This window comes from Lytechinus variegatus, chromosome 5 (genome assembly GCF_018143015.1).
Source record: "Lytechinus variegatus isolate NC3 chromosome 5, Lvar_3.0, whole genome shotgun sequence".
In the NCBI taxonomy this organism is placed as follows: domain Eukaryota; kingdom Metazoa; phylum Echinodermata; class Echinoidea; order Temnopleuroida; family Toxopneustidae; genus Lytechinus; species Lytechinus variegatus.
The window spans coordinates 5,125,408-5,136,393 of NC_054744.1; the positions used below are offsets into that span (position 1 = coordinate 5,125,408).

A 10,986-nucleotide genomic window follows, 5' to 3' on the forward strand; every position below is an offset into this window, starting at 1 on the left:
TTGCAAGCTGCGTACTGACCCTGCCAGTGCCAACAATTGTACTGCGGCTAATTAATTAGTTCAGAATTTTTCGGCGCTGCATGCAGCATGCTCGGATCTGCACAGCTACCTCTATCTCCATGATCTCAGTATCTGCTCATTTCCAGTTCCAGAAGGGTGAATATATAAGCATTATTTTTTGCCATAAGTAAGGTTTATTTTTCTGTATATATGTCGTGTGGTAGTAAAAGACCCCCATTGTGTTGACGGTACTTGCGTTTCCTCTTTTTTAGAATGATTAATTTAAGGTATCGTTATGTTTGCAATGACAAGGTGACGAATCAGACTTAGTAACTAAGCCATTTTTTACTTCGTCTTCGGTCCCAGCTATAGCTATTGGTGTATGTAGACCGATAAACGGTGGTGCGTGGTCATGGTTTTGGTCCTGCAATGCAAGGACTTTGGCAAAGTCTCAAAAGATTGTGATTGTCCCAGAAAACAAGGATATCCTCATAAACAATGACAAATAATGTCTTGATAAATTGAGATTGCATGTTTAGGCTTAGCCTTAGGCCGTATAGGATGGGGACAATTTTCACTTACCACTGCGGGCCGGGCCGGGAATAATATAGCCTAGAGTCTAGACAGTAGACTAGTAAGTCTACATACGTCCCAGCGGCGGAGGAGGCAGGTCATGGCTGCGGGCTTCTCTTGATTTTTCAATCTATATCTCGGATTTATTTAGGATTTTCTGGATTTATTAACTGGACATACGTGCCTGTCTGATAGATACATACATTGGAATACTATTTGGATTTGTCAAAGGTCTCGGTAAGCAAACTTTCTGGGTCTTGCAACTTTCATGCACAACTAACACAAATTTGATTTTCCCGCCAAATTTCGGCGCGTGGTCATTATGACCGACACGTCGTCATTGATGATGGATTCCGATCACATTGGTCAAAATAGTGGGGGAGATAATTGGTCTGTCGTTAATAACAAAACAGTAAGAAGAAAAAAGAGAAAAGTTAGAGAAGGCAGTAGCCAGAACATAGAGAATTTATCACCATGTCGAGGAGACTCGTCCTCGGATGGAAATGACCAATCAGTTTTTCAAACTCCAACTGCCTCCTCCAACCATAATAATATGACGGTATTAATTATGCCCATTGCCAAAGAAAGGTCACTGAGAAATGTTAATATGCGGACAGTTGCGAATGCAATCCATAATTGTTCTGGATCAGCACCTGCTAACATGAACTTCTTTAGGTCAGGCATTCTTATCAAGTGTGTAAATACTAGACAGTATAAGTTACTACATGACATTGAGGATATTGGTAACATACCGGTTAAAGCCATTGATAGAACAATCACGCTAAAAGGTGTTATTTCTGACATCCCCACGGAAATGTCAGAGGAAGAATTACTCGCTGAGTTGAAATCACAACATGTAGTAAGTGTAAAGAGAATTATGAGAAAGGGAAATAATAGGCCTAATGGTGCAAACAACAAAGAAACAAATTACCCTACTCGCAGCTTAATCATTTCCTTCGAAAAGGTGAAAACTCTACCAAAAGAGATTGCCTTGTGCTACCAGAAAAAAGAAGTAAAACAATACATCCCCCGACTTATCCGTTGCTTCCAATGTCAACGATTTGGACATACAATAGCTAATTGTCGCCAAAAACTTAGATGCGTCCGGTGTGGAGGTGAACATCCATTTGAGGAATGCAATCGCAAGGAAGAGCGAAACTGCGTTAATTGTGGAGGTAACCACTCAGCCGCCTTTAGAGGATGTGAAGAAGCAATTAAGGCAAAAGAAATCTTAAAGATTAAGGTTGTCAATAAAATGAACTATGCACAGGCGCTCAAAAAATACAATGGGATGCAAAATGACAAAAATCTTGCTAATAATGATAGCGCGCCCTCCTATGCACAGGCTGTCAAGCCTAACTCCAAAAATGCTCAAAAAGACATTGGAAGCAAGGAAAGTCGACCGAATGAGATAACAATCGAGGCTGAAATTCATGATTCAACTTCAATTCATGAATCCGCACAAGTGGATCTCCCTGGCCCAACCCTAGTAGAAAATAAAGTGAAACAGGTTGAAACTAATAGATATATGCCAACCCCCCTGGCAAAAGAGAATTTCTTGATGTCAGCATCCAATGAAGATCTAATTACTTTCTTTGTAAAATTGTTTATGATTTTCTTCAAAGAACACTCAGAAGCCGAAGTTGTAACTCTCATTGAGTCTTCTGTTGAAAAACTTGTGGCTACCAATTCATCAAGAGCGAGCTAATTAATTCATTCATGACTGCACTTTTAGTCCTACAATGGAATGCACAAAGTATGATTGGACACGGTGATGAGTTAATAAAGTATTTAGAATGTAATAAGAATACACCTTTCCACCTCATCTGCATTCAAGAAACGTGGTTTTCAGAGGAACATATACTCCACATCCCGAATTATAGCTGCTTCACTAGAAATAGAGATAAGCAGCGAGGTGGTGGATGTGCATTATATGTTCACGACTCTGTTCACTACGATTATCCTACAATACATGCAGATATAGAAATGCAATTGATAAATTTATATATGCATAATTTTACTTTATCCGTTGTCAATTATTATAATCCTTGTAAGAGAATAGACGAAAACATTCTAAATACTTTATTGCGCCATGTTAAGGACACTACGAAATTGTTATTATTAGGGGACTTTAACTCCCACAATACACTTTGGGGAAGCGATACAACAGATAATAATGGGCTCCAGATAGAAGACTTCCTTATGCATCATGATTTGATGGTTCTTAATGATGGTTCAGGTACAAGATTGAATCCTGTAACAGGAAAAACCTCATGTTTAGATCTATCTATCATCTCCACTTCCTTAGCTATGAACTGTCATTGGTACACCCTTCCTAATAAATTTGGAAGTGATCACTTCCCAGTTATAACGGAAATATATACCGGTAAACAGATCTCGAAACAAGACGAAGACAGAGAGACTAAATACAAATGGTCCCTGAAAGGCATGAACTGGAATAATTTTAGTAATATATGTGAGAAAAACTATAAACAATATTATATGAATAATACTATTGATGTTAATATTCTTTATAAAAGATTTATGGACATTTTAGCAATGTCTCTAAATGAATCGGCACCCATTAAGAAAAGGGCGCATCGCAATCCAGTCCCATGGTGGACAAAGAAATGTTCCTTAAAAATCAAAGAAAGGAATAAAGCGAAAAATAAATTAAGAAAATGTCTATCAATTGAGAACCTGATTAGTTATAAGCAAAAGAAAGCTGAAGCTCAAAAAGAAATTCGACTTGCCAAACGTCAGTATTGGCAGTTATACTGCTCTAAATTGAGTCGCTTCACTCCACTTGGTCAAATTTGGCGTTTTGTTAAAAGATTGAAAGGTGTCCCTAATCCAACAAGGCGTAACATGCCTGTATTGTTCTTAGAGAATGGAGAAAAGCTTCTCAGTGATACAGACAAAGCCAACGCTTTTGCTCGATCTTTTGTACAAGTTGGAGAAACTACCAATGCTGACAGTTCGGATAAAGAGATCAATAGGCAGTTTGAAAATCTTCCTTTCGAGAACACAGGTAACATGCCTCTAGCAATTAACGAACAATTTCAGATGATAGAGTTAGAAAGTATCCTACAAGGTAAGAAACCCTCAACTCCAGGAGAAGATGGAATAGGTTATCAAGTGTACGAGCACCTGCCGGAGTCCCTTAAACATATGATGTTATATGTTATAAATAGGATCTGGGAAACCGGTACAATACCAGTGCCATGCAAGCACTCCATACTTATTCCCATGTTAAAGCATGACAAAAACCCATCCAAAACAGATTCTTATCGACCCATTGCACTCACGTCTTGTTTCATCAAAATTATGGAAAGTATGGTAAAAAAACGACTTCAAATGTACCTTGAAAAACACGTTTTACTATCTCCTATACAGAATGGATTCCGCAAAGGTCGAGGAACAATTGATAACATTGTTCATCTTGAGAATGAAATTCAAAAGAATTTGAAAACTGGTGTTAAAACATTAGCAATCTTTATAGACATAAAGAAAGCATTTGACTCCCTATGGACAAAGGGACTCCTAGTCAAATTAAGTAAATTAGGTTGTAAGCAGGAAACATTCTACTTTTCTTAAAAAATCTATTGACACATCGCACTATTCAAGTTCGAGTAGGGGATCATCTTTCTGACATTATGGAAACCAATAATGGAATTCCTCAAGGCAGTAGCCTAAGTCCTGAATTATTTAATATTATGGTGCACGATATTCCAATTTCACCAACCATCCACAATCTCCTTTATGCCGATGATTGTGTAATATGGAAATCTGCCAATGATATAAGAGAGGGTACCAAAGAAATCCAGGAATATCTAAATATACTTTATGATTGGTTTCTCTCTTGGGGAATGATAATTTCTTGTGAAAAGACGGTCCCCGTACTTTTTTCTCATTCCCCTCGATATGATCCATGTCTCGAGATATATTTGGGGGACAACCTCCTAACGCCAAGGAAGGAGTACAAATATCTTGGTACTATTTTCGACTCTAGGCTAACATGGAGACCCCACATACATGAAGTAGTTCAAAGATGTAAAAAGAGAATTAACATTTTGAAATGCTTATCTTATGCCAATTTCTGTGGTAATGTTGGAGAATTACTCCACGTATACCGGGCAATTATTCGGTCACTCATGGATTATTCATGTGAGGCTTATGACTCTGCAACCACAAATGTTAAAAATATTCTTAACTCCTGCCAATATCAGGCACTCGCCATATGCGCGGGAGCAAAAAGGGGCACTTCCCTTCGAACTCTTCAAGTAGAACTTGGAGAAATGCCCCTAGATATACGACGTGAAATGCTGAGCGTAAGACTCAAGAAACGCATAGATAGTATACTAAATCATCCATTGAAACAAGATCTTCAAGACTGTTGGCAGTTTCAGTTTTACTCTGACAAGAACACGAGGAAGCCGTTCGGGGAAAGAATATCGAAATTACCCCAGCCTCTCCAATATGAAATTGAATATATGTACTCGTATACTTTTATACCTTATTGGCATTACCGGTCACCAATAATATCCACGGAGATATCCGATTATATATCGAAAAGTGACAATTTAACATTCCAGAAACAAACAAGTCTTGAATTAATACACAGGAAGTGGTATAACTTCTTACAAATCTTCACTGATGGTTCGAAGTCTCCTGAAACAGGAAAAGCAGCGGCAGCATTTCACGTACCCTATTACAAATATATACATTCAATGAGACTCCAAGATAATACATCGTCTTATAGATCAGAGCTTGCAGCGATTATACTAGCATTAAATTGGTTGAACCAATTACCTGGCCTTTATACAGGAGCGGTCGTATTTTGTGATTCACTCAGCGCACTAGAGGCAATCAAAACTAAAAAAGAAACTAACTTTGTGAATGAAATTTTGTTAATGTATACACAATTGTATAATAAAGGAATAACAGTGTATTTTGAATGGATCCCAGGTCATTGTGATATCAGGAACAATGAGGTGGTGGATATCGCAGCCAAACAAGGTTTACGGCACAGCCAGATTGATGTAAATAACAAAATTAGTAAGCATGAATCAAACTGCATTCTTAAAACGTACTTCACACAAATATGGCAAAAAAAATGGGATGAAACACAATCACCTTTGAAGGACATTCAAAAATCAGTTTCGAAAACTTTCAAATGTGTTCTAAACCAGAGATATAACACATCTATTTTACTTTGTCTCCGAATGAACAATATTGATCTTAACGAGAATAGACGGCTTGTCAACAACCATGAAACAGGTCTATGCTCATTCTGTGCTGTGCCGGAAACAACTCTCCACTATCTCACAAAATGTCCAGAATACTCACAAGAAAGGGAAAGGCTCTTACTTGAAATAAATGAAAGCGAATTGGATATAAAGAGACTTCTCAATTCAGCAGAGTACTCGCATCAAAAAGCTTTGGTATCCTTCGTAAGAAGGACCCAAAGATTCACATAGTATATTCGAGTCATTTTAAACATATTGTTAATTGAAACAATTGAACGTTGTATTAGTTCCATTCATATATGAATATTGATATGTTTGTTGAGTCTTATAAACCCATGTTGGGAAAAAAAAAAAAGATATATATATATATAATGATATACGTGTTAGATATGAATGTGTTAGATATGAATGCATTGCATATATGTCTTCCGTATGATCTTATTAATTTGTAAACATTTGATATATTGAACAAACTATGAGATGTGAAAATTAACCCAATGCACGATAACTGCACAAGACTCAGAACGTTTGTTTTGTCTCGAACCTAACCATTTGTATTAACATAGAGCTATTTTGAAACTCGGTTGAAGGAGATCACTTCGTCAACAGACATCACACAGCCTTGACTGGTATTGGGGGGGCCTAAGGCTACGCATGCGCATCATGCAGTAGCTGAGAAACCTGATCAATGTACCGATCCGGGCTTGGCCAGAAAATACATCATAAGTGGTTAAGTGATTTGTGATGACAGTCTGTTGTGAATCTCCAAAATTGCGCGAATAATGCAGCGCCGTACCTGACTTTTACTGAATTGATTTAAGTACAGAAAAAAATTATAAATAAAATTACCGCAAATTATGCTGGCGCAAATATTCACTACTGAATGACACGCGCCGTATAAGCTAAAACAACAACAACAACAAGTAGACTAGTTATTTCATATTTGCCCGTATTAGATTACTATTAGTATACAGGGATATTGAGACCAAATGAGAGTGCTAAAATTTAATAGTAAAAATAAATTCATTGACCTCGGCTCAGGTCACCGTCTTTTTCACGACTTGCCATCTTCCAATATTCTTGATATGAAACCTGATATGTTTCCTTTTACTAGATTTTTGGCATCGACACTTGACAGGAAAATTTCCAAGATTTCTTATGATTTTGTTTGCCAAAACTAATTTTTGCTATTTACCGGGGCTCTTCCCGTGAGTAGCTAGATACAAACATACAGACTATAAATATATTAAATTCTACAAAGTGAAATTCAATAAAAAAAATAGCAAAATCGCTTTCCTTGGCCTGAAAAGTGATTTTGCATGTCTCTTGTACCACGGAAGAAAAATGAACATAAATGTATGGGTGTTTGTCTTGATTTGCAGATAGTGTTTGGAAAATCATGTACCGAGGAAAAGTAGTCAAAAAGTCAGTCAAAGTTGAAATTGTAACTGAATTGAAAGTCTGAATGTTATATAAAATGGCTTTATAGGTTTGCCTTATAGCCTACTCTTGCATAGATATTTTCTAGCTTTATTTTGTTCTTTCTCACTCCAGTCAATTTTTCTACTTTGTCACCAGCTCTGAGAGTTTTTTATTTGGTGAGCCTCAAAGTTGGTTGAACAGCTGTTTCAAGTAGTGACCGACTTGCTCTGTGCATCATGAGTACTGCTACTACTACAGCCAGGAAACAAACTCCTAGCGATTTCTTAAAGCTCATCATCGGCAAACCAGTTGTTGTCAAACTGAATTCAGGTGTAGATTACAGAGGTGAGAAAAGGGCATTCTTCTCTCAGGACTTTCATTTTCTTTTTTTTTTCTTCTAGGTCTATTCAGTATATAAAAATCTGGTGTTTATTCCTTATTTTTTTATGGTCCCTTTTCCCATTTCTTCCTTAACTGCATCTATGGCTTTTGTATCTGTATTCTCCTGCTAATTTGTTTATTTTTCCCACCTTTTTTCTTCTTTTTTATCACCTTCCTGCTTCTATTTCTTCATTTAAAAAAAAATCGTCATATATATATTTTTGAAGGTGTAAAAAATTGGTGTTGATCCTGTGTCTTTGTATCAAGACACGCTATTACATGCAAGCTTCTATAAAAGACATATTAATTCATTGTGAACTGTAAATAATGCAATATATTAAATTTCGGATACACAACAAATATGGATCAGCTCACAGATGATGTCACAGAATAATCAGAACAGAAAATTTGTTGTACTGTTTAGTCTTCATATTATCCTTCTGTACCTTTTGTAATCTCATGAAATTTATTATTATCATTTTACTAGTATTTTTTTTCTTATTTTCATTTTTATTATTATTATTACTATTATTATCATCATCATAATTATCATCTTCGTCATCATCACCATTGTCATCATCGTCACCATTATCATACTCTTCATCATCATCAGCATCACCATCATCATTAAGTACTATCATTACTACCATCTTTTTGATAGGAGTTCTTGCCTGCTTGGATGGATACATGAACATCGCCTTGGAGCAGACAGAAGAGTATGTCAACGGTCAGCTCAAGAACAAATATGGTGATGCTTTCATCAGGGGAAATAATGGTATGCTCTATTAACACCTTCAAACTAACCCCAAACCGACTAATGCTATCCAATATTTCTATTCACATGGTATTCAATTTGCATAATTTAGCGTTTCAGAACGCATGCACCACCAGCATTTATCGTCATGAGAGGCATGCTGGTCGACACATCTTTTTCTGAAGACATACTAAATAGTCAAGTGAAAACAGAAATATATCTTACCCAATGATCGCAGGGAGAATGAGAATAAATCAGTGGCGGATCCAAATTTGTAATGTACATATACCGTTTTTACCAAAGTGTTGCCCCCCCCCCCCCTTTGAAAGTGAGGATTTTTTTTCTTTGCTCGTCAAATTTTCCGCGAAAGAAATGACCTTCAATTTTATTTTTTGCTTGTCAAATTTTCATTGAGAAAATGTGCTCTCCCCCTCCCCCTTTGGAAAATCCTGGATCCACCCCTGGGATTAAATGATGAAAACTAGAAGTGAGATCCCTTGAAAAATGTACCGAGGTTGGTAAAAACTTTGAAACTTTTTTTGTGTGCGTGGTACCTTGCCAAAAATTCAGAGCAGCATTTTTTTCCCCACAGGATTACCACTAGCAGCCTTTCATTACATTTCATCATAGCCATAATAATGGGGAATGCATGATAGCCACTATGAAAAAACACAGAAAAACCATTATAACAGGATTCCTGCCAACAGACACGGCCCAGACTTTTGGCAAGTTACCTTATAGTCACTGAAATACATGCAGTGCTTTGAAATCAATTTTGTATTCCATCCATTTCTTCCAGTCTTATACATCAGCATGCAAAAGAGGTTCTGACGACACCATGGAGAGCTCCACGCTTATCTTAGCATTGTAAATATTCTCTTAGAACTGTGCCGTGAGAGGTCAGTATGTCTGGAAAGGCCCTAAGTCTCAAGAATTGCAAGAAGCAGGATGGAAGAGTTGACAAGCTTCTGGACTGAAGAACTGTTGAGGATGAGCCTTAGAACAGTATCAACACTGGGTTATAATGAAAATGAGCGACAATGGCAGCGGCAGACATATTTTGTGGTGACATAAAGATGCTCCTCTTTAGATCAGGGCCTCATGATACAAATTTTACAACCAATTGCGAACTACGAACAATTTTGACTGGACTGCAGAGGGTATGTTGAGCAATATACACAAGCTCCGGTGATCTTGATTGGTGTCTGTCATTTTGCAATCGATTGCATACTTTTGTGTTACAAGGCCATAGAGATGTTACTGAAAGAGTTGCATTTGGCTTTAACCCTATCTAGGCCGGGGGGTGGGGGGGCCTCGGAGGCCCCCCCCCTCAACGAATCGAGCGATATTTTCCCCGCACGAATTTTTTTGACCTCACTGCTCGCTGACTTTTTACTTTCAAGTCTTGCGCAACTTCTGAGACCAATTTTGCGTCACCCAGGTATGTGGTTCCGAAATTACGCAACATTATGTAAGTGCATGTCAGACCGAAAATTGCTCAAAAACGTGATTTCGTGTACAAAGTCAATGCAAATTGTGTTTTCAACCAAAATTCATAAATGTATGATTATTTTTAGTTTTGCGGGTCTAAATGTATTGGTTTTATGCTTTTTATGATCACAAAAGAGTCCCCAACAAATTTCATTGAAAAAAGGTCCAAAAAACAAAGAAATACATGAGAAATTGCAAAAACAATATAATACATAAGAAAATGATTTGATATTGCAATTTTTTTCATTTACACTTGCTAAGAACACCACAAAGAGTTTCTATGCCAAAAATTAGTACATTTGGAGCTTTATTTAGGGAGTTAGAGGAAAAAGTATGATTTTGCATACTAATTATGCAAATTAGCATACCGGTAATCACTTGTAGAGATTCGCATTAAATAAATTACTATACCATCTTGTAGATTATGTCCCAGGCAACCTGCATGCCATTTTTCAGCGTGATCGCGCGGCCGAGATCTTAAGGGGGGCCTGGGAGCCCCCCCCCCCCCCCCCCGGCAATATGAACTCCCAAAATACCCTGGCCTAGATAGGGTTAAAGGGATGGTCCGGGCTGAAAGTATGTATAGCTTAATAAATAGAGTAGAATTCAATGAGCAAAATGCTGAAAACTTCATCAAAATCGGGTAACAAATAACAAAGTTATTGAATTTTAAAGTTTAGCAATATTTTGTGAAAACAGTCGTCATGAATATTCATTTGGTGGGCTAATGATGTCACATCTCCACTTGTTCTTGTGTATTTTATTGTATGAAATTAAGTTTATTCAATTTTTTTCCTCCAAGAACTAGAAAAATTGGATTGACAACTGATTCAGTGCCTTAGATATTTATTGCTGAAACTTATTTCATTATAAGGGAGACATATTCACACAAGTATGAAAAAAAATTATGATTTTATGTAATAACATAACATGGTAAGTAGAAATGTGACATCATCAGCCCATCTAATGAATATTCATGACGACTGTTTTCACAAAATATTGCTAAATTTTAAACTTTAATAACTTTATTTGTTATCCGATTTTGATGAAATTTTCAGGATTTTGCTCAGTGAATTCTACGCTATGTAATAAGATATAAATATTTTCAGCCCAGAC

The 10,986-nt window shown here is 36.9% G+C and overlaps 1 protein-coding gene across 2 annotated transcripts; it reads left to right on the forward strand.

Moving 5' to 3' along the window:
- Positions 1-85: 85 nt before the first annotated feature.
- On the forward strand, positions 86-9,820 carry LOC121415125 (U6 snRNA-associated Sm-like protein LSm6). 2 transcript variants are annotated; one of them, XM_041608225.1, is made up of 4 exons: positions 86-156; positions 7,401-7,589; positions 8,287-8,400; positions 9,179-9,820. In XM_041608225.1, the coding sequence occupies exons 2-4, from the start codon at positions 7,481-7,483 to the stop codon at positions 9,208-9,210; spliced, it is 255 nt and encodes an 84-aa protein (XP_041464159.1). In that variant the 5' UTR covers positions 86-156; positions 7,401-7,480; the 3' UTR covers positions 9,211-9,820. The 2 variants fall into 2 exon arrangements, with proteins under 2 accessions (XP_041464159.1, XP_041464160.1); XM_041608226.1 differs by having other exon boundaries at positions 105-187.
- The last annotated feature ends 1,166 nt before the right edge of the window (positions 9,821-10,986 follow it).

Bases quoted from the DNA above. Each gene is read 5' to 3' on its own strand.
- LOC121415125 (XM_041608225.1), top strand. From the start codon at position 7,481: ATGAGTACTGCTACTACTACAGCCAGGAAACAAACTCCTAGCGATTTC. The intron at 7,590-8,286 runs GTGAGAAAAGGG...TCTTTTTGATAG, and splicing joins TTCAGGTGTAGATTACAGAG to GAGTTCTTGCCTGCTTGGAT. The intron at 8,401-9,178 runs GTATGCTCTATT...CATTTCTTCCAG, and splicing joins TTTCATCAGGGGAAATAATG to TCTTATACATCAGCATGCAA.